Below are 24,082 nucleotides of genomic sequence, written 5' to 3' on the forward strand. Positions count from 1 at the left end.
GGAGGTGAGGGCTGTAAATTGCTTCTGAGACCCTACAGACCCCAGGTCCGGATCGGGCAGCCCGTAGGGCACAGGGCTGAGAGCATCGCCCTAGGATCGGGCAGGCCCAGTTTCAACATGCTGAATTCATTTCTGTCCCCAGCCTTTCTGCTACCTGCTCTGCCACGGAAGCTATCTGGGTGACCTTGGGCCAGTCACACACCCTCAGCTTAATCTACTTCATAGGGTCGTTGTGAGGATAAAATGGAAGAGAAAAAACTGGGGAGAAAGGCAGGACGTAAACAAACAAATCCTTGGCTCAGCCTTAGACATGTCAGGAAGCCGAGAACTCACATCCAGGCGAGGGTTAAGATTACCTGCGTGAAGGTGAACAGAGCCCACTGCACTGCCAAGGAAATGTTAATGTAGTAATTTTTAAACTGTAGAAGCCCCCTTCAACCACGTACAAATCCAGCCCTGCTTACCCTATGCCCAAGCCCCTGTGGACAGAGCCCCTCTGAGGGCAGAGCCCCGAGGCCCCTTATCCTGGTCGCTTCCTACAGCCTGCAAGGGAGGCCACGGCCTGGCCCCTTGTCCTTGCATCTGCCCACTCGCCCACCACCAGTGGGAGACAGGTGAGGAGGAAGAAGAGTTGGTTCTTAGATGCCGCTTTTCTTTACCCGAAGGAGCCTCAAAGCGGCTTACAGTCGCCTTCCCTTTCCTCTCCCCACAACAGACACCTGTGAGGGAGGGGAGGCTGAGAGAGCCCTGAGATTACTGAAGAAGAAGAAGAAGAGCTGGTTCTTATATGCCGCTTTTCTCTACCCGAAGGAGCCTCAAAGCGGCTTACAGTCGCCTTCCCTTTCCTTTCCCCACAACAGACACCCTGTGAGGGAGGGGAGGCTGAGAGAGCCCTGAGATTACTGAAGAAGAAGAAGAGCTGGTTCTTAGATGCCGCTTTTCTTTACCCGAAGGAGCCTCAAAGCGGCTTCCAGTTGCCTTCCCTTTCCTCTCCCCACAACAGACACCCTGTGAGGGAGGTGGGCCTGAGAGAGCCCTGAGATTACTGAAGAAGAAGAAGAAGAGTCGGTTCTTAGATGCCGCTTTTCTCTACCGAAAGGAGACTTAAAGTGGCTTCCAGTCGCCTTCCCTTCCTCTCCCCACCACAGACCCCCTGCGAGGGAGGTGGGGCTGAGAGAGCTCCGGGAACACTGCTCTGTGAGAGGACTGTGGCTGGTCCAAGGACCCCCAGCGGGCTGCATGGGGGGGGGGAGGAGTGGGTCATCATAGCCGGGTTGCCAGGTGGGAAGCCCCCTCTTCAGCAGGACACTAAGCTGGGACAGGTCGAGTTTGGCAGATCCAGGTTGGGAAACTCCTGGAGATTTTTTTTTGGGGGGGGGGAGGCTAGCGAGGGGAGGGCAGTGCGCGGGGTCCCTACAGACATTATTATCCGGATGCTAAACAAAACAGCGTCCAGCCTGCCAGGCAGGGGGACTGATCTCTGCCGCCGGGAGGTGAGGCGTCATTCCGCCCCCCCCCGCGCCCCCTCCCGCCTCCGCCTCGCGCGGCCAGGGTGACTCCGGGTCGGGCCCTGGGGGAGCATCGCCGGGGCGGGGGGGGGGGCGGGGGGGGATGCGGGGCCGGCGCGTGGCCGGCGCCCCCTCCCCACAACAGCAGACCGCGCGCAGCCAATGCCGAGGAGGCGCCGAGGTGGCACCAAAGGCGCGCCAGCCAATGGGCGCCGGGCGCCGCCGTGCCAAAAGCGCAGCCTGCCTCTTCGCCGGCGACTCGGCGCGTCTCGGGCTCCCGGCTCCAGCGGCACAGCGGCTCTCCGGCTCCCCCCCCCTCCGAGCGCCAGGTAGAGGCCGGCCGGCCAGGCGTGCCCAGGATTGCCACAGACAGGCCCGCCCGCCCGCCCGCCCGAGGGTCACTCCCGTCCGGCGCTTAAATAGCGGCGCGCAGCGCTTTGTCCCGCACCGGCGCCCCGAGGACAGCGGCGACAGCGACCCCGGCCCAGCCGCCCCCTTCGCGCCCCGTCTCTGCGCCCGCGCCGGAGCCAGGCCCGCCGCAGGCAGCCGAGCGAGCGAGCGAGCGACGAGGAAGAGGCAGCGGCGGCGGCAGCATCAGCATCCTCCTCCTCCTCCTCCTCCTCCAGCGCGATGCCGGCCTTTCTCGCCCCCGAGGAGGTGAGGGGGGGGGACGGAGGGAGGGGGGGCTCTGGGGGGCCGTTACCCGCCAGGGGGGGGGGGCGCTGGGCCGGGCCGGGCCGGGCCGGGCCGGGCCGGGCCGGCCGGGGGGGGGGGCGGAGAGGCCGCGTGCTCGGGCGCCGTCCCGGGGCTTGGAGGGGCTCGCTGGGCCTCCGCCCCGACCCGGACCACCTTCTGCTGCGGGGCCTGCGCCGGACGGGGCTGCGGGGGAGCCCGGGGGCCCCTTGCCGCCTCGCCTGCCCACTCCACCCGGGCTGCAAGCGGAGGGCGCCCACCTGCGCCACAGGCGGCCTGCCTGCCTGCCTGCCTGCCTGCCGCTCGGGGCTTGGGGCGCTAAAGGGCGCGAGCTTCCGAGCGGCATCGGGCGCCTCATCGCGGTCAGCCGTGCCGGCAACAGAGCGCTGCCAGCCTTGTGCTTTCCTGCGGCTCGGGGCTCGCACGAGGAGGAGGCTGAGTGAAGAGGAAGGGGGGCTGCCGCAGCCTTTTACCGTTGAGAGGCCCGGTGCAGAATAGGGTGGGGAAGCAGAGGGTGGACATGCCCACCCCGTCCAGGCCCAGCCTTGGCCACCGGAGGCTGGGGGGTGGCGTGACCAGATGTCACCAAATAAATGCTTAACAATTTCTTAGAATTAGAACACATTAATAATCTCCCACCCGTGCAGGAAACCCCGGGTTTTCATGGCACCCTGGTTGAGGAGGCCTCCTGCAGAGCCTTCTTTCTTGGCACAGTCTGAGGAACCCTAGTGTCACAGCCCCTTCGCTCAAGCAGCCACTCCACACCCCCCCCCCCCCGCCCCAAACCGATCTCTTTAGTCTGGAGATCAGTTGTAATTCTGGGAGATCCCCAGCTCCAAAGTTGGTAACCCTGAGCAGAAGGTGGAATATTGGTGCAAACACAAGTCGGAAGATGGGGCAGGACAACATGGCTGTTGTTTAGGACAGGGGGAGTCAACCTGTGGTCCTCCAGGTGTCCATGGACTACAATTCCCAGGAGCCCCTGCCAGCATTTGCTGGCAGGGGCTCCTGGGAACTGTAGTCCATGGCCATCTGGAGGACCACAGGTTGGCTCCCCTGCTGTAGGGGCCAGCGTGTTACGGTGCACTCCTAACCGCTCTAAGTCCCTTGACGTCAGTGTGAGCGAGAAGGGTGGAACTCCACGTAGGATTGTGCTTTCCCCGTGAGACACTCTGGAGCCTCCTTGCGGTATAACAATCTAATAAGTAGGGCTCCGATGTGCCTGGTCCCCTCAGGGGCCACCTTTGCACGGTGGGCCAGTGGAAGGAGGCACACCAGGGACAGCCATTCTCAACATTTTTTTTTTACTGTCGAGAAACCCCTGAAACAAGCCCCAGGCTTCAAGAGAGCCCAGAAGTGGCATGATGGGGCAGAATGTGGGAGGGAACAGGAGAGCCATGGGCCAGCTCCCCGGGGCCCCTTCCCACCCCCTCCAGGCCCATCACTAGCCATTTGGGGAGGGGGAGGTAGATCGCCATGATCATGAACATGTATGGTCAAATCACTGGATGAAGTTTAACAACGTTTAGAAATGTATTAAAAATAAACTCCGAGCCATTTTTTTAGGGCCATCAAGAAACCCCAGGTTTTCACGACAGCCTGGCTGAGGGATCCTGGTCTTTTTCCTCACTCTTCCCACCCAAGCAGCATCAAGCTCATCTTCTAGGCCCCTCAGGGCGACCCAGAAATCCCCCCCCAATAATTTTCTTAGGTGCCCTGCTGACGATTGGACAACTTGCAGAAGAACAGTTTTGGGATTCATTAGCCCTGCATAGTGATGAGTGCAAGGGTTTATTTAATGGGGTGACTGTCTTGGCTAATTTGCACCAAGCAGGAAGTAGCCAAGGACATCTTGCACAAGAATCTCGTGAGCTGTTTGGGGAGAAAAGCAGGGTGGGAATAAATAAAGGGCAAAATTACTTCCTGTGTACATTTAGCTCTCTTTGTGGCGTCTGTTAAGTGGCTTGCTGCCTGCCTGATCGGCCTGCCCTGAAGACCTCCTCACTTCTGAGCTCCCTTCCCTCTGTCACTCCTCCTAGGTGCCGTGCTGCCTTCCCCCCCGCAACTTTTCTTCTGGTGGCCCCTGGAGGACCCTGCTTGGCTGGGCCTGCGTTCCCTACTAGCCTCTCTGGAGCTTTGAGACATGATTTGGTTTCTTTTCTTTCCAGTTCCCTCCAGGCTACTCCACTGCCTTTGCTCCCGTGGCCCAGAATGGAGCGGCCAACACAGAGAAAGAAATCCCTGCGCATGAAGACTCAGGAGAGGGCAGGGACATGACGGATGACATTTTCGATGAGACTTACCAAGAGAAGGCTGGCCCCAAGCCTCCGGTGATCTACGTCTGGAGGAACATCATCCTCATGTCTCTGCTCCACATCACCGCCCTCTACTCCCTCTGCATTGTTCCTAGTGCAAAATTTGCAACCTCATTGTGGGGTAAGCGAGGGACATCTCTGTCTCTCTCCAGAGTGGTCGAATTGTTTTGCTCTGTCCTTTGGCCTTTTGTTCAGCTCAATGGGATTTCACTCTTCTCAGCATAATGTGCTCTCAAAGGGCTTTGGGTAGATTAATTGTTGCCTGTGAACATGGAAATGGACACTCTCTTGTAGATTGGAAAGTGCATGCGGCCTATATCAGGTGTCTGTCTAGGGCAGGGGTAGTCAAACTGTGGCCCTCCTGATGTCCATGGACTACAATTCATGGGAATTGTAGCCCATGGGCATCTGGAGGGCTGCAGTTTGACTACCTCTGCATTCTAGGGGAACTGGAAGATCCCTCTAGGTCCCCACCAGCTTTTGAACCACTAAAAGAGCTTTTCTTTCACTTTGCTTACCAAGCACAATTCTTCTTACTGAGTTTTGTGGGGATGAAGAATGCCAAGGCTTTGACATCAAGGAGTTAGGCCCACTCCTCAGTCAATCTGGCCTCAGGTCCTGAGGCTTTAGTGATGGCCTTGGTGGGCTTGTGAGGCCTGGAGTGGGCCTCCCTCTGAGATGGCTGCTTCTGGATTAAATCCTAGCAGCCATTAGGAATATTAAAATAATTGTTGGGAAACATTTTGTATCTAGTACGTACTTCTGTAATAGGCTGCTTAGCAGCCAAAGCAAACAACATCCCTAGAGCATAAAGCATATTAAATTATCGGCACAGGAGTTGCATATTTAATTATCAGCACAGGCCCCGGGTCGCTGCCGGGGGGTGGAGGTGGGCGGCGGCCTTCTCCCGGCCCTGGGAACGCGGCAAGGCTGCTCCCGGGGCTGGGAGAATGCCCCAGGTCGCGGGCAGGTGGCCGTACCCATTTTATTTCATAATAAAATGGGCTTTAATTCTAGTATAATAAATAACAGTCACAACACAACATATCAGTAACAATTCTAACAGTAAATATAAATTTGACAATAATATAAATTTTACAAATTACCATAATTAATTCATTGAACAATTTTCAAGAGAACAACTTTAACAGAGCCCTTGGGAGGCCAGAATCATTCAGATTATGGAGGAGATTTTTAAAAGGTGGCAAAATTATACAGAGGGACTATACAAGAGCAAGCTTAACATCCCTGATAACCACGATGGGGTAGTTACTGACCTGGAGCCAGACATCCTGGAATGTGAAGTCAAATGGGCCTTAGGAAGTCTGAGCAACAATAAAGCTGGTGGTGGTGACAGCATTCCAATTGAACTATTGAAAATCTTAAAAGATGATGCAGTAAAAGTGCTACACTCAATATGCCAGCAAATTTGGAAAACAATGGCCACAGGATTGGAAAAGGTCAGTTTACATTCCAATCCCAAAGAAGAGCAATGCCAAAGAATGTTCAAACTACCGCACCATTGCACTCATTTCTCATGATAGCAAAGTTATGCTCAAAATCCTACAAGCTAGGCTCCAGCAATATGTGGACCGAGAACTTCCAGAAGTACAGGCAGGATTTCGAAGAGGCAGAGGAACTAGAGATCAAATTGCCAACATACGCTGGATCACGGAGAAAGCTAGGGAGTTCCAGAAGAACATCTACTTCTGCTTCATTGACTATGCTAAAGCCTCTGATTGTGTGGAGCACAACAAATTGTGGCAAGTTCTTAAAGAGGTGGGAATACCGGAGCATCTTATTTGTATGTTGAGAAACCTATATGCAGGTCAAGATTGAGAAAGGAGTTCGGCAAGGCTGTATACTATCGCCTTGCCTATTTGTATGCGGAGCACATCAAGAGAAATGCGGGATTAGAGGAGTCACAAATTGGGATCAAGATTGCAGGGAGAAATATCAACAACCTCAGATAGCAGATGATACCACTCTAATGGCAGAAAGTGAAGAGGAACTAAAGAGCCTGTTGATGCGGGTGAAGGAGGAGAGTGCAAAAGTTGGCTTGAAACTCAACATCTAGAAAACAAAGATCATGGCCCTCTCAAATACTGGCAAATAGATGGGGAAGAAATGAGGTAGTGACAGATTTTATTTTCCTGGGCTCCAAGATCACTGCAGATGGGGACTGCAGCAAAGAAATTAAAAGACACTTGCTCCTGGGGAGGAAAGCTATGGCAAATCTAGACAGCATCCTAAAAAGCAGAGACATCACCCCGCCAACAAAAGTGCGTTTAGTCAAGGCTATGGTCTTCCCAGCTGCCATGTATGGTTGTGAAATTTGGACCATAAGGAAGGCCGAGCATCAAAGAATTGAGGCTTTTGAACTCTGGTGCTGGAGAAGACTCTTGCGAGTCCCTTGGCCTGCAAGGCGAACAAACTGGTCAGTCCTAGAGGAGATCAGCCCTGTCTGCTCCTTAGAAGGCCAGATCCTGAAGATGAAACTCAAATACTTTGGCCACCTCATGAGAAGGAAGGACTCCCTGGAGAAGAGCCTAATGCTGGGAGCGATCGAGGGCAAAAGAAGAAGGGGACGACAGAGAATGAGGTGGCTGGATGGAGTCACTGAAGCACTGGGTATGAACTTAAATGGACTCCGGGGAATGGTGGAGGACAGGAAGGCCTGGAGGATCATTGTCCATGGGGTCGCAATGGGTCGGACACGACTTCGCACCTAACAACAACAACAATGGCAATACAACACTCATGAGGGTACCGAAAACGAAAAAATACCTAGGAGTTCCGTTTTGATGTTTTGGAAGAATGAGGAATTGTTTATTGTGGGATAAACTGTTATTTGCCATCTCCAGCGTGAAAATCATAAGCCTGTTGACTACAATGACTGTACTGGATAGTTACATTGGCAGAAACATTAAAGGAATATTAAAGGGACTAAGAAACAAGAATGGAATCTGGGCAGTTCCTTTTTATTGGAATCAACCAAATTGCTACGTGCTCCTCAGAACTCTTCATCCCAGTGGCTGTTACCAAATCTGAAAAGAGAGGGGGGAGTAACGATTTTTTAGGCCGCTTGCTGGCATCCTCTGTGACATGGGGGGGGGGTGTCTGTGAGATGGGGGGTCTGTAGCAGGCTTTTCTTTTGTGCTCCATTCCAGCCGTACCCGCCATTCTTTGCATGATCTCAAAGGTCTTCTTCCCAGTCATGGCATACACTGCATTTTACCAGGCTGGGTGTTCAGGAAACTAGTGCAGGGGAGCAAGGGTATGTGTGTGTGTTTGTGTGTGTTGGTGGAAAGGTAGATCAAATAAATAAATAAACGGGGATCTTTCAGCTGAATGATGCTGAAGCACAGGTGTGACTTTCTTTTGACACTCTCCTTGCCTGTTGCAGCTTTTGTGTGCTTCCTCATGAGTGGTTTGGGAGTCACAGCAGGGGCACATCGACTGTGGAGCCATCGGTCTTACAAAGCAAGCTTGCCTCTCCGGATCCTACTGGCTGTTGCCAACTCCATGGCTTTTCAGGTAAGAATGAGGAAGGCTCCAGGCATTCGGGCACGGCTGCATGTCCAAAGAGGGGGGGGGGCCCTTTGGTCCGGGGACTATGGGGCTGGGGTAGACAAAGCACGTGGGACAGTGGTGGGAGGGAGGTGGGCGAACCCAGAAAAGCTGGTAGGATGCAGTGCTGCATCTCTTCACCAGCCGTATTTCTTGTCTTCCTGCCCTCCATCCTTTTAATACCATTGAAGCTGTCTTCAAAAAATGATATTTTCACTTAAAGAATGATAGAGTGACGATCAGGGTTTTCCCTCTTGGCAAGCACCCTGTCACTAGAAATAGAGAGTGAACTTTGTACAGACTGAGATATCTGTAGGGTGCCTGGGCAGCTGGCCTGAGGGAGGGAGGGAGGGGGAGGGTCCCTGGAGGCTGGCCTGGACAGGGAAGACGCCCCCCCCCCGCATCAGGTGCTTAAAGAAGAATATAAGCAGGCCCATGTTGATTGGATAAATATTCATCTAACTTTGCATAGAGTGGTTAATTAGATAATGACCTAATTTGGGAGTGTTATTCGGACTGTCCCCAGTGTGTCTCTGGCTGGACGCTGGATTTTAGACATGACACAGGGCCACCCCTTTTAATGCTGCAGCTATTAAAATGGTATTTTGCAAGAATTCTCTGGCATTGTGGATCATTTGGATCTCTCCGCACAAGGAGTCAAAACAAACATTAACTTTTTAGTGGTGGATCCATTAAGAATATAGCAGAGAATGGGTTGACCCCAAAGTAGCTTTCTGGTCGGCTTGTAGTCCAGGGTATAAAAATGTGGGTCCAAGTCCCTGTTTATCAGGGAAGAAGAAGAGTTGGTTTTTATGCCCCACTTTCTCAACCCAAAGGAATCCCAAAGCGGCTTCCAATCCCCTTTCCTTCCCCTCCCCACAACAGACACTCTGTGAGGGAGGGGAGGCATAGAGAGCTCTGACAGAACTGCTTTGTGAAAACAGCTCGAACAGGACTGTGACTAGCTCATGGTCACCCGGCTTGCTTCACGTGGAAGAGTGGGAAATCAAACTGGCTCTTCAGAGTAAAAGCTGGCACTCTTAATCACTACACCAAACTGGGTCTCCCTGGATTAGCCCAGGCATGAAACTTTTCAAGCAACCAGGGAGACTGGTCAGCCAAAGCAGACACACAATGGAAACCAGCTGGCGATGGCAATGTGCCAAACATTTATTGGTTCTTCACCAAATTGTCAAAATGAGCCCCAGGAACTGTGCTTCTTTTTCAGTAGTCTTCCTCCATGAATGTTGTCATAGAATCATAGAGTTGGAAGGGGCCATACAGGCCATCTAGTCCAACCCCCTGCTCAACGCAGGATCAGCCCTAAGCATCCTAAAGCATCCAAGAAAAGTGTGTATTCAACCTCTGCTTGAAGACTGCCAGTGAGGGGGAGCTCACCACCTCCTTAGGCAGCCTATTCCACTGCTGAACTACTCTGACTGTGAAATTTTTTTCCCTGATATCTAGCCTGTATCGTTGTACTTGAAGTTTAAACCCATTACTGCGTGTCCTCTCCTCTGCAGCCAACAAAAACAGCATCCTGCCCTCCTCCAAGTGACAACCTTTCAAATACTTAAAGAGGGCTATCATATCCCCTCTCAACCTTCTTTTCTCCAGGCTGAACATTCCCAAGTCCCTCAACCTATCTTCATAGGGCTTGGTCCCTTGGCCCCAGATCATCTTCGTCGCTCTCCTCTGTACCCTTTCAATTTTATCGACGTCCTTCTTTAAGTGAGGCCTCCAGAACTGCACACAGTACTCCAAGTGTGGTCTGACCAGTGCCGTATACAATAGGACTATGTCCTTTCTTTAATAATCACAGTTCTAGGTTATTTCTTCCAATATCCAAGTCAAATAGTATCACTTGGACCTTACAGGTTCATATATATATATATAAAGCTCTGGCCACTTGATGCCCGTTTGGGAAGACTATATGAACCCGTAAGGTCCACGTGATTCTATTAGATATTGGAAAAAATAACCTAGAACGGTTTTTATTGGAGTAAAGAAAATTCAGGAGTCACTGAAGAAGACTATGGGTTGAAAACGAATCTTGGGGATCGTTTTGACAATTTGGTGAAGAACTAATTTTTGGCACATTGCCCTTGTCAGCTTGTTTATGTATTTCTCCAAGGCCAGGTCCTCCTCAGGTCCCCTTCTGTAAACTGGGAACAATTTGGCTTCTATCAAGGATTCCGGGCAAGGAAGGATTGAGGACAGAAGATGTGGTGGCATAACTGGGAGGGAACTTGAATGAAAGGTTAGGCTAGAGTAGCCTTTGGGGGGAAGCAAACTGTCGTTTTGTGCACCTGTCGTTCACCTGCTTGGCCCTGTGGCGCTCTCTCACCTAGAATGACATTTTTGAGTGGGCAAGAGACCACCGCGTCCACCACAAGTTCTCTGAAACGGACGCCGATCCCCATAATGCCACTCGGGGGTTTTTCTTCTCCCACGTTGGATGGCTGCTGGTCCGCAAACACCCAGACGTCATCGAGAAGGGCAAGAAACTGGACCTCTCTGACCTGAAGGCGGACAAAGTTGTGATGTTCCAGAGGAGGTGAGCAGAGGGAGTGTGTGTGTGTGTGTGGGGGGGGGAGATGACAAGGAATGATGCTATTGTGCATGCAATCAGAATCTTTTAAGTGTTTTACAATTCAAGATCTGTCGATTTCAATCCTAAATATTCTAAAACTGTTGTCTGAATTTTTGTCACCTGTGGTTTTGGAGCTGAGCCGTATTGAAACGTGTACATTAACACTAATATTTATTGTGGGCTGAAATCATTCTGAGTTTGAAGTTTGAGAATTCTGTTGAGATTCCCCCTCCCCCAATACCGTGCATGACCCTTTGACCTCTTGTCCTGGCAGGTACTACAAGACCTCAGTGGTGCTGCTGTGCTTCTTGTTCCCTTCCTTTGTGCCTTGGTACTTCTGGGGAGAAACCTTTTGGAACAGCTTCTTAGTGGCCGCCATCCTCCGCTACACCATCATCCTGAATGCCAGCTGGCTGGTCAACAGTGCAGCCCACATGTACGGCAATCAACCCTATGACCGGCACATCAATCCCAGGGAGAACCCCCTTGTCGTCTTCGGGGCACTAGGTAGGTGAGGGGCCGGGGGGAGGGATGGCCCGGGGGCTGTTCTGCCCCTCTTCCAGAGGCGACTAGGGCTTCCTGAGAAGAGCTGTTTGGGGGATTATTTCCTAGTTCCTCCCGTCTCCACCACCAATCTGTGCCTCTTTCCTGAGTCCCTGCAGGACAGAACCATTCGGGCCATCCATCGGCCACAAACAGAATCTCCAAATTATGTGGAAGGAATGGATGCAATTTAGACCGGATGATACGATAAAATCTGGCACAAAAATTGCCTCTTAGCCATATTCTTTTGTTTACTTTGTTAATTGAGCATGCTTAATGGGGAAGAACTATGGAGCAACCATACTGTCATTTGGGGTGAATGTTGTGCTAAGGACCGGGGTGGAGAGTAGCGACCGCTTCCTGCTCCCATAAGAACAAAACAGCGTCTTCTCTGCTCCCTGAATCAGGACATTTTCTGTGGGTGGATCCAGGAGGACAGGTGAAGTTTGAGTTCAGTAAGGACAGGAGTCATTTTTGCAGAATGTCAGAGCAGATTTGATTGGCCATGAAGGTCAGCATCAGTCCTGGATGGACTTGCGGTCTGTCTTCAAGAGCAAAGTCACAGCTTGGGGCTCTTCATTGATCCAGCCCCTCTTTGGGAAGAGGCTGTGGCTTCGTGGCAGAGCATCTGCTTGCTCCGCAGAAGGTCCTGGGTTCAATCCCGGGCATTCCTCCAGTTAAAAGGTGCAAGCAATATAAGAAGAAGAAGGAGAGTTGGTTCTTATATGCTGCTTTTCTCTACCCGAAGGAGGCTCAAAGCAGCTTACAGTCACCTTCCCTTTCCTCTCCCCACAACAGAAACCCTGTGAGGTAGGTGGGGCTGAGAGAGCCCTGATATTACTGAAGAAGAAGAGTTGGTTCTTATATGCTCCTTTTCTCTACCTGAAGGAGTCTCAAAGAGGCTTCCAATCACCTTCCCTTCCTCTCCCCCCAACAGACACCCTGTGAGATAGGTGGGGCTGAGAGAGCCCTGAGATTACTGAAGAAGAAGAGTTGGTTCTTATATGCTGCTTTTCTCTACCTGAAGGAGTCTCAAAGCAGCTTCCAGTTGCCTTCCCTTTCCTCTCCCCACAACAGACACCCTGTGAGGGAGGGGAGGCTGAGAGAGCCCTGAGATTACTGAAGAAGAAGAAGAGTTGGTTCTTATATGCCGCTTTTCCCTACCCGAAGGAGGCTCAAAGCGGCTTCCAATCACCTTCCCCTTCCTCTCCCCACAACAGACACCCTGTGAGGTGGGTGAGGCTGAGAGAGCCCTGAGATTACTGAAGAAGAAGAAGAGTTGGTTCTTATATGCCGCTTTTCCCTACCCGAAGGAGGCTCAAAGCGACTCACAGTCACCTTCCCTTTCCTCTCCCCACAACAGACACCCTGTGAGGGAGGGGAGGCTGAGAGAGCCCTGATATTACTGCTCAGTCAGGACAGCTTTCTCAGTGCTGTGGCGAGCCCAAGGTCACTGTGGAGGAGGATCGGGGAATCAAACCCGGCTCACCTGGCTGGCTTTCAATAGGTGATGGCAAAGACCTCAGCCCCAGATTCTGGAGAGCCGCTGCCAGTCTTGAGTAGGCAGAGCTGACCTTGATGGCCCGGTGGCCTTCGAAGGGAACTTGGTGTGTGCCCTGGATGCACAAGCATTCCCTGATTTGGTTACTGTGCTGACTGCAGCTTCTTCCTGGAAAGATGTGATGTCACAGTTGTCTGTGCTTTAGTCATATCAAGGAGCGATTACGATAACAGGTTGTGTAATTACCTCATGAAGAAATGGTTGGCCCAAACTGCTGCAGGAAAGTCACTCCATTGAAATGTCCTCACTCTGCCAAGGATCAGGTTGGGAGCTCTCGAATGGTTTTGAGTTAACGGCAGGTTGGCCTGTTCCTGGCATGTTCTGAGCTGCTGTTGCTGCTCTGGTGTAATTCTGTAATAAACGTACTACTAATAGTAGTGCTGCGCTGCTGATGCTTCCCTCCCTGTTGTCTCCGCTTCCTTCTTCGGCATGGAAGGTGAAGCATGGTGCTGATCGAGATGGAACACTCAGGGGGTGACAGCAGTTCCTCTCCAGTGGGGTAATTCGCCTACTGATGGTGAGGCCAAGCTCACCTGCTCGCTCAGGTGGGGCTATTCATATTCAAATTATTTCGGGGGGCCTTAATGGGTGACCATGGGCTGGCCTTCCAGTTTTGAATAGCCCTCCGCTCAGGTAGCAGGCTCATGGCTAGCTCCCCTCACCCACTGGGGAGAAATCTTTTCCTACTGTTTAATCGCAAGATGAGCAAAGGAAAAACTCCAGGGGCCATGCCCACACAGAGATCCAGCGCAACAGCCCTGAAGACAATGAATATTTCTTGCTTGCCCTGAAGACAAGAAGGAAGCGGAGACAACATGGAGGGAACCATGGAAAATCTGAAAGTGCCCTTGTTCCACAGCCCATTGGTTGCATTCAGGAGCGGTCCTGCCCAAGGCTGATGGGGTGGACAGGAGGAGATGGCACCTAAGAAGTGGCTCCTCTGGCAATTCACACAGTGGCAATCATCCGCATCTTTGCTATGGCGACTGTGGTTTAAGCAGGTGGCTTGTTTAAGAGCCCCAACTGTAACAGCCATGTGCAAATATGGCACACCTCAATATGAGGCACACGGCGGAGTTCTTTGCTAACACCTGACAGGACATTATATATTCGAGGACAGAGTGCAGGTGGGCACCACCATCAACAGACACAACATCTGGTTGAAACTCTGGAAGGTCGACAAAACCACCCAGGACACAGAGAGGTTCTCAGGCCACCAGCTATCCATGCCTGAACTGGACAAGGTCCTAGTTGAGACAAAGGCCAAAAAGAAGACCACGCCCTCATCATTGGACAACTGAGACAAGGACAACAGATGGAGACAGCATTCCGTTCATTCCTATAGGCCAGCAGCCGGAAGTGTCATGGGAGACTACAGAAGCACCAACCAGTTCTAGTTCAGACCCAGAGCCGCCCGGGGTCAGCCCTGCAATTTCTGCCAGGAAAGGGGGGCTCACACAGAGAAGATGGCGGTGCGACTACCTATCAGTGGTTGGCTGCAGTATTCCAGGAGAGCTGGGTAGCTACTACCTCTGACAGATGGGTGTTCTCACTCGTGTCAGAAGGCCACAGGATAGGGTTCGTCTCCCTGTGGCCCAACAATTTGTTCTGGCGTCTGTGTCAGCGCAACACCGAAAGAAGCTCTTTCTGGTACAAGCGATCCAACATTGGGTGGCCACGGAAGTGGTTCAGCACTCTCAGGGCACGTTCACCACCCTTTACTTGGTGCCAAAGAAGACTGGCCCTAAATCAGAAGGCCTCAACTGGTGGGTCAAGCAATGGAAGTTCAGCATGGGATTCCTTTGACATATTTTTAGCTTCCTACAGTGTGGAATGTCCTGACCTCATTGGACCTTAGAGAAGTTTATTTGCGCTTCCCTATCTTCCTGACTCCACAGAAGTACTTAAACTTTACATTCCAGGAATACTATTAATCTTTGGACTGTCATCTCCCCCCAGGGTTTTCACCAAGGTCAAGGGGCCTTCATGGCCCAACTGAGGCAGCAGGAGATACACTTCTCCTATATTGCTACATTGTTCTGATCTGGGGTCTGGATTTTGTGACTCCAGAGAGGTCCATGGCACACTCCATCACTCTTGGGAATGCCGTGGTCTCCAGGTGATCTCCCAAGAGTTGCCTGATGCTGATAAGGGACCTGATCTGCCTGGGGGGCAGCATCAACACGACACATGCCATGGTCTTCCTGCCTCCCGACAAGCAAAGTTTGCCAGATTGTTCTGAGAAGTCCTAGCCTGCAGTGCAGCTGCCAGTCATTCAGGGACTACTGATCTCCACAAAAAATATGATTCTGTTGGATTGCTTTTACTCCAGGACTTTGTGATAGACTCTCTTACCTTATCAGTAGGCAGTAGTTATAAAGAAGCATGGGGAGTTACCTCCATCCACTAAGTTCAAAGACAGCTGTGATGATGGATGGTCCCCAGAACTGTTGTTCCTTCTACATTCCCAGAAGATAATCACAGCAGACCCCAGCAGGAGTGGCTGGAGGGCACACTGCAGGGGGACACACTGTGCAGGGATGGTGTAGACTTCAGCCGAGGCCAGGCACAACTGTAGCTGGCTAAAAGAACAGCTGGAGAGCCCCGCGGGCTTTTCAGCATCACTTTCAAAGCAGTCATAGTCTCATAAGTACCAGCACATGTCTGCCAAGACTCACATCAATCAACAGGAACAAGATCACAATCATCGTTCATCAAGGCAATGAAGTTGCTGCTGTGGGCGAAGTCAAACCTCAGAACACCTCAGAACACCTCGGGGCTCGTCAGCATGGAGATGGGTTGGCCAGGCAGGCATGACCTAAACCCGAGGAATGGAGTCTGAATCAAGAGGTTTTGCTCCAAATGGCAGCCCACTTTGGCCAGCCATACCTGGTTCAGATGACATCAGTGACAATTGCAAGACTCAGAGTGTCGTGTCATGGCTCCATGGTCCACTAACAGTGGGGCAAGATGCCATCACTGGCCAATAAAAGCCTGTATGTGTTACCCCCAGAAGCTGGATGTGCCAAGAAAGGGCAGAGGTCATCCTTGTCATTCCATTTTGGCCTTGACACCTGCAGTTTTCAGACTCCATGCAGTTTAAAACCTAGGAGCTGTGGCACTTACCCACCAGACTGGGTCTCCTGCTTCAGGGGTCTGTACATTATCCAGACCTAGATTGTACATTATTCAGACCTCACAGTCAGAGTAGTTCAGCAGTGGAATAGGCTGCCTAAGGAGGTGGTGAGCTCCCCTTCACTGGCAGTCTTCAAGCAAAGGTTGGATACACACTTTTCTTGGATGCTTTAGGATGCTTAGGGCTGATCCTGCGTTGAGCAGGGGGTTGATGGCCTGTATGGCCCCTTCCAACTCTATGATTCTATGATTGGCTCTGGCTGATGGCAGGAAATTTGAGAGGGAGAACCTGGGAACACAGGAGCCCTCAAGAGAAACCATAGATGTCACGCTGCAGTCATGGGGACCAACAACAAGTTGGAGCTACAACCTCTTCTGGCAAATGTCAAGGTAGTGGGCAGCAGACTGTAAGGTGAACCCACTTGAGGCAGAGGTGACAGAAACAGTTCAGGTTTTGTTCAGTGGATGTAAGAGAGGTCTGAGACTGAACACCTTGGTGCTGTAACTGCCCTCCTGTTTTTGGTGGGTCAATTTGGGTCTCTTACCTGGAAAATCTAGGGTTCCTTCATCTAGGGTTCATCTAGGGTTCAACCCTACATCTAGGGTTGTTATTTGGACTCAGTCAGCTTCCATAGACAGGGGTAGTCAAACTGTGGCCCTGCAGATGTCAATGGACTACAATTCCCATGAGCCCCTGCCAGCGTTTGCTGGTAGAGGCTCATGGAAATAGTAGTCCATGGACATCTCGAGGGCTGCAATTTGACTACCCCTGGATTAACATTTGGCTGTTGGATCGTAATTCACCAGATGCTGTTCTCTGATAAACTTTCATGGCAGTGTCTTTGGTGTTCTTCTCCGCATTCCCTCCTTGTTCTGAGAGAGCTGATTATGCCAAAGTAGTTGCGGCTTCTCTGCTTGCCTTCTTCATCTTGCCCCTCTATTCCCTCCCCCGTGCTGAGCTTTTAGATTGTGAAGTGGGTTTGTCAATTCATTGCCAGCAAATGCATATTGAGGACAGCCTATTAATTAATTAATCCAACCTGGTTTGAATCCAGGCAGGCTCCTTTAGGACCAGTAGTTTTATTCAAGGTATAAACTTCCTCAGATTACAATTGAATGGGAGTTGCCTGTTAACATTTTCATTATGCTGTATGTTAATTTACTGCTCACATTTTATGGACTGCATTAACTGGTAGCTCCCAGTTCACTGTATCTGCAGAAGGGTGTGCGTGCACACAAAAGCTAATACCTTGAAAAACATTTTGTGGGTCTTCCAGGTGCCCCTGCTGCTTCAGTCCACCATGGATGCCCACCTGAATCTCTCAGCATGCGAATTAGTGTGGTTATCTCAGGGGTTTCTCCCATCCCATGTGGCTCAGCCATTGGAGACAGAAGCGGCCCAGCGATGTCCTGAGTTTAGAAGCTCAATTCTTGGCCCGTTCAGTTCCTGGTTTCTGCTCTGGGGTGCTGGGATCTCCTGTCTCTGCTTTTAGCACACACTCAACTAGACCACCTTTACAAATGCTGGTACCACTGTAGGTTTTTTGTTCTCCTGGTGATATTTTGATATTTCCAAGTGGAGTTCCAGAAGTATAAGCCCCTGTCCAGAGCCACTGTAGATGGAATGCATCTCACCTGATTGTCAATCTGCTGTCAATGAAATGTTGAAGATTAATTGGGGGGCAAGGGGCTCGTCTCACATGTGGTGAGCTGTGAAGGGCTGTGGTCACCCCAAGTGTCACACATTATGTGGGCTTAGAAGATGGAAAAACATTGTTCTCTGGCCACAGCTGAGCCTTCCCTTATGTTAACCCTTCTGATTGAAAGAGGTGAGAAGGATCCAGGAAACAGGAATACAAGTTCCTCTGGAGGGAAGAGCATTGACCTGCCCCTACTGCTGAACTCTTTATCTAAAGATAACCAGCTCTTCCGTGCCTCCTTTGTTGTTTCTCGAGTGCTACCAGCTTGGTGTAGCGGTTAGGAGCAGTGGCCTCGAATCTAGAAAAGAGGATTTGATTCCCCACTCCTCCACATGCAGCCCGCTGGGTGGATCTTGGGCCAGTGGCAGGTCTCTCAGAGCCATCTCAGCCCCCCCCCCCACAGGATGTCTGTTAGGGTTGAGCACGGTGGCATCCAAACGGGCCGTGTCAGGCCGATCGGCCTCCGTGCACAACTCTGAGATTGCAAGCCATTTTGAGACTTCTTTGGGTAGCAAAACCAACTGCTTGCCTTCTACCCTAGAGTGGTTTGTAGAAGGAGGCACTTCTCCTTCAGTTACCCCCCCCCCCCTTCCCAGAGGAATAGCCGGTTGAATGCACTGTGGAAGCACAAAGTGTGAGGCGGCTGGGGCTGTGAAGGATCATGGCTTCGTTTGTCCCTGAACATTTCTCTCCCTCTCCTCCTGTCCCCAGGCGAAGGCTTCCACAACTACCACCACACGTTCCCCTTTGACTACTCCACCAGTGAGTACGGCTGGCGGTGGAACTTCACGACGGGTTTCATCGATCTCATGTGCTACCTCGGCTTGGCGAGTGACTGCAAGAGAGTGGGCAAGGCAGCTATCCTGGCACGGAAAATTCGGACTGGGGACGGGAGCCACAAGACTGGCTGAAGGGCTGTGGCCTCCTGTCCTGTGCCCTTGACCACCTTCTCCCCCCTCAGACCACCTGGGCATAGGTTTCCGTGTTCTGCTATCGGGATGCTTTAAGTTGACAACTCTAACCCCTCTGCAGCTCTCTCTTTTGAACAGATGTTTTTGAAACCTGTAGCTTTCTCTTTCCCAGCCTAGGTGCTGTCCTCCTCCCAGCCTGCTTGGCAAAACCTATGTCTTTCCTGTGCGCGTTCCTCTTCTTAGGAGCTGGTACAGCATCCAATGCCAGCTGACATCCCTGCAGCCAATCAGAGGGTTGAGGAAGTGCCCCCTTCCGCAACATGGCTGCATCAAAACCAGGGGCTTCCTTTCCCAGAAACGGCATCTTGGGCATGCTTCTTGAAAGGCCAGCCCTCTGGCTCCTGGTGCCGGAGAGTCATGCTTTCTCTCTCTGCTCTTGGAGAGTGATCTCTTGCCCCAGGGATTCCGGTTTTCCTGAAGGCCGAGAAGAGGAATGTGCGCTGTGAAGGTTAGATTAGGAATGGAAAGGAAAAAGACCCTGTGATGGGGTGGGTCTTTGTTTGGGCAAGCCGAACGGGGCTGGTCTTCTGCCTCTGCTTCGGGGATGTGACAGGTTCTCCTCCCCACCCAAAGTGAGAGGCAGATGTTGGAGTCTGCCTAGGAACACCATGCAGCAAAACAACAATGGTGTGATTTCTTGGGATCGGATTTGGTTGAGGCAGCATTCCGGGTGGGGACATGGACATCTCAGAGGGCAAAGCGGAAGGGGAGGCAGAAGGTGGCCTTGGGAAGGGGGAAATGGGACCCCAACTAGGCTCAGCCTGCAGACCTGATTCCTCTTGAGGCAGACCGTGGTGTTGCATGGCTTCCCAACCTGGTCCTACCTAGGCCTGGCTAAGAGTGGAGGTCAAAGCCCCCCCCCACCCCCCAAGAGCCACAGGTTCCCTTTGGGTGCTTCTCTGCTGTGCAGGGTGGGGGAGGCGCCTGGAGAAGCCTGGTGGTCTGTGTCACTCCTGTGCCAGTTCCCAGGGCATGTCCTGTCCAGCTGAGCTTCTCTTTTTTTGAGTATTCCTTCCCTCCCCTGGCCTGAAAACTGGGAGGGGGGGTGTGTGGTTGCTCCCCCTTGCCAGGTTGCTTCTGAAGGAAGCAGAATCAGTGTTCGTACCCAGGGTTCCCAGGAGGGGAGTCACTTGCCCGGATACTCTATCCTGTTGGGTTCTTCTTTTTAAGTCAGGGAAGAGACACCGAGGGGAATTCTCTCAGTATTTGGGACTGGTGAGGGGCAGAAGCCTGTAATTGTGGCGCATTACGGAGGGACTTGTGTGCAAGAGGGAATCTGGGCAGGGGCCGTCAGTCCCTTCGTCTCAGAATCTGTGTGCCAGGCCGGTCCCTCTTCTTTCTGCCCTTGATCAGGATAGGGAAAATCACGCCTGCCCAGCGTCCAAACCACACAGAAGCGGGGCTGTCTTTTCTTTGCATCTGGCCACTCTGATGATCAATGTGGCCTTTCAAAGGAAGGTGACGTTTGGTTTTTCTGTCACCTGGAGGGTGAAATAGCAAACCAGTTTGTGACATTGACGCTCCAATGCAGGGGTGGTCAAACTGCGGCCCTCCAAATGTCCATGGACTACAATTCCCATGAGCCCCTGCCAGTGTTTGCAAATGCTGGCAAGGGCTCATGGGAATTGTAGTCCATGGACATCTGGAGGGCTGCGGTTTGACTACCCCTGCTCCAATGAGTGTCCCCCCTCCTGTAGAATCCAATGGTAGAATCTGTAGCCATTTATCTAAATATGAATTGCTCATCAGCTTTCAGAACGGTTCAGCATTATAAAAGTCCAATTCAACAGGAAGCAAAATGTAGACAGAAACGAAGGTGACGCCAGCTGAAAGGCAGCCAAGCAGCGGCCCCACGTGCTCTATTGTGGTGCCAGATTGTCCAAGCACCAGAAGCCTTGGTTTGCATCCCTCCATGGCATTCCTGCTCTTTCCGTGGCCGGTGCCTGTCAGAGCGGGGTCTCTTCCCAAGGCAGCCTGTTGGTCCTCCAGTTCCCTCCCTTCCCTCCTCTGTGGGATCTGCAGTGTGTGGGTAAGTGCACATGTGAGTGCGGGGTGCACATGTGCACATGTGAGTGCACATGTGAGCGTGGGGAGACTGGCCAAAGCGTGCCTGTGATTGCACCAGCTGTTTTTGCTGTTGTAGCTACAGGGGCAAGAACAGCATTCATGCAGTGGTGCCTGTGTGAAGTGGCTTCCCACAGATTCACGGAAGCACATTCCTGAAAAGACAAACAAAAGAGGCCTTCTTAGTTGAAATGCAACATAATTGTGATGGCCAGAGGGTGGGGGGATTTTGTTTCTGACTGTCGGAATAATTGCACACCTGAGAGTACTTACGTGCATAACACAGAACTCATTGCACCCACAGGCCACTTACTTTGGTGACTCTAGAAGGGGCTAGGCAGATGATTGGTATGCTTCTGAATCCTGGGTCTGGCTGGGAAAGGGGGCAGGGGGGACCTCATGCCTGACTTCAGGGCGCCCCAGAAATGTCTGAGCTGCAAACAGGTCGGGAAGTCCTGACCTGGGAGGGCTCTTATGTCTGGGTTTCACTTGAGTAGGACTGCTGCCCAGGAGTGCTCACTGCAGAGAAGACCCCTCAGCCTCTGCTCTCTCCAGAGGGCTTTCAAAAGCCGAACAGAGCAAGCCTCTTGCAGCTCAGGACCGACTGTGTCGCCTGAGGCCGTGTGCTCAGCGCAAGGGAAGTGCATCCGCTGTACAGCCTTTCTGCTGAACCGGCTTGCCTTGTAGAGAGCCACAGCCCAAAGTGGGCTTGCCCATCCGGCACACACCCTGAATGCTTTCCCTCGGCTTAAGTGTGTCTTTGGGGAGCCGCATGCTCAAGGAGGCTTGGAGGAGAGGGCACTGAATTCCTCTGACTTCTGGAGCATGCGGCTAAAAAGCAAAACGTGAATGGGACAAAGAGCTGTAGGCCAGGACAGCAAATGCTGGCAGGGGCTCGTGGGAATTGTAGTCCATGGACATCTGGAGGGCCACAGTTTGCCCACCCCTGTACTCATGCCCTGGGAGAACCAGGCGTGAATCCCACGGAGGGAGCTCCGGAAGCATTGCCCAGTGTTTCTCCCTTCCCCCAAATTAGTGTTGAACTTGGTGCAGGCCACTCCGGATCCAGTAGGTATTTGGGTGAAATGCCTGAATGAGCCATGCATGACGATGCCCTCAGCTGTGCTGTGGATCGGCTTTGGAGAGCTGAGCCAAAAGTTCATGCAGAAACATTTTAACTGGGATGAATATTATCCAAAAGAGTCCTTTGCTTCTTATGGCTGTTTTACTCCTCTTTGCTGACCCCATCAGCAGCTTCCGTAGTGCCTTCCTCACCTCCGCTAGCTATTGGGGTGGTTGACGCATGCACCGTCAAATTTCAGCGCATTAGAAGGGAGAGCAATGCTTCCTTGCGAGAGAACTCCCCCCCCCCCATGTAACAGGCCTTTGTTGCCAAACAAGGGACCATGATTTGTAATAAGCAAAATGTGCCCCTCCACCCATTTCAAATCTGTTCTAGTGTTTTGCCTGTCATGATAAAGTCAGGCCAACAAGAACTGAACCCACTCCACATGGTTTCCAGGACAAATGAGGACCAGCAAAAGATGCCTTTCTCTCCCCCATGCAGCCCCCCCATGAGTCAACCCCCATAGCACCGCTGCAAATCCCACCTCTTTGTTCCTAGGGAAATTTGGGCCAGTGATGGAGGCTCGAGTTGGACTTTGTGCAGTCTGGCCTGGCCAGATCTGAAGTAGACCAAACGGCCCGTAGGGATATTCTAAGACACTCTGTGGGGGCGAATCAGCAAATGTTTTGGGGTGCCTTAAGCTTTTCCGGAATAGACATGGGAGTATCAACAGACTCCGCAGTATTTTATTTTCTGCTGTGCTAAATTATTATTTTTAAAATAGACTTTTCAGGGGTGTTTTATATTAATTATGTACTAGCATTCAATTGTGGGTAGAAGGTTTTTGTTTTATTTTGAATATATAGAGAGCTGATTTTTCCGATAGGTAACGGAATAGTTGTATCATTTGAAAACAGCTGTAGTTTCTTTCCTGTTGTGTGTCGTACAGAATAGCTCTGTGGCTGATTCCGCATCAATGACACCACTGGCTCCAAGCTGCTGCTGGTGCATTGCTCTGCTGTTTTCTGTGTCCCCATCAGGGACACATCTCAGCGGCAGACCTGATCTGCCCTGGATTTGTGCATCCCACAATCCCACCTTCCTGCAAAAAAAGAAGAAGAATCCTCTTCCGTGTCCACACAGGCCTGTGCCAGGCTAGGCCCCGTTGGCCCCTGCATCAAAAAAGAGAATGTGGGTCTTAGGTTCCTTTTGCACAGGGCAGCAAAGGGCCTGATCCACATTTGGCCTGGATCGGGCCAGCGTGGCGTTGTGTGGCTGCAGGGATTTGCCCTGCAGCCATATGGGCGCCAGCCTGGCCTTTTCTGTCCATGTGGAATTGGCCTGAGATGCATTGCTGTGTGACCCAGAATGAATTTGATAAGACCGATAAGAACCAGTCACTGTCACAGCCTGGAGACCAGTGGGCATCTGCTCTGGCTGCGATTTCAACTTGCCTCAAAAGCCCCTGGCGAGATCCTTGTGGGCCTCCCGTGCCTCCGTTGCTTCATGCGTTAACCTCCAACCTTTAAAGTGATGCTCCTGCGACTACTTGCATGGCCTGAGGAGCAAGCCAAAGGTGCCCCGGGAGTATTGCAGTGGAAGCTGTTTTGGGAGCCTGGGCTGGCATATCCTGCCGTCTCCCTGGTTTAACTGGCATCTGCCAGACTGACCCTTGTTTTAAAGCCTTCTTCAAGCAGCAGCAGCAATAGCAAATGATCAGATTGCGGGCAGCAACTTTGACTCCTGCCCTTCTTTTGGAAACTGGAAAAAAAATGTATGAATGGCAAAGACTGTGAAGATTAATCTCTGCTCTGAGGCTCTTGGGATTGTGTGGAGGGTTTTGGTTTGGTTTAGTTTTCCAGTTCTGATATTTCCATATTTTGTGTACTGAGAAGAATTTCTACTAATATGGAGCTGAATATCTGACTATGCTGAGCTGAAGCTTTATTTGTTTACAATAAAAAATGGCTGATTTTCAAATTTGACAGGTCGTCTCTTGGCATTTTTTGGTGGGCTGATTGAGCTGTAGGGCAGGGGTAGCCAAACTGCGGCCCTCCAGAGGTCCATGGACTACAATCCCCATGAGCCCCTGCCAGCGAATGGTCCATGGACCTCTGGAGGGCCGCAGTTTGGCTACCCCTGCTGTAGGGAGTTAAGGACACCCACAAGTGCTCCATGAAGGCCACGAATCCTTGTTCTCAGTCTTCATAGCAGGGACCCCACAGTCCACACCAGGGGTAGTCAAACTGCGGCCCTCCAGATGTCCATGAACTACAGTTCCCATGAGCCCCCTGCCAGCATTCGCTGGCAGGGGGCTCATCGGAATTGTAGTCCATGGACATCTGGAGGGCCGCAGTTTGACT

General features: G+C 51.9%; 1 protein-coding gene across 1 annotated transcript; it reads left to right on the plus strand.

Moving 5' to 3' along the window:
* Positions 1–1,744: 1,744 nt before the first annotated feature.
* On the plus strand, positions 1,745–23,704 carry SCD (stearoyl-CoA desaturase). The gene is made up of 6 exons (XM_077351099.1): positions 1,745–2,165; positions 4,370–4,637; positions 7,923–8,053; positions 10,438–10,643; positions 10,954–11,186; positions 18,330–23,704. Exons 1-6 carry the CDS (start codon positions 2,139–2,141, stop codon positions 18,527–18,529), a joined length of 1,065 nt encoding a protein of 354 aa, XP_077207214.1. The 5' UTR covers positions 1,745–2,138; the 3' UTR covers positions 18,530–23,704.
* The last annotated feature ends 378 nt before the right edge of the window (positions 23,705–24,082 follow it).

Source organism: Paroedura picta, chromosome 8, assembly GCF_049243985.1.
Source record: "Paroedura picta isolate Pp20150507F chromosome 8, Ppicta_v3.0, whole genome shotgun sequence".
Classification (NCBI taxonomy): Eukaryota; Metazoa; Chordata; class Lepidosauria; order Squamata; family Gekkonidae; genus Paroedura; species Paroedura picta.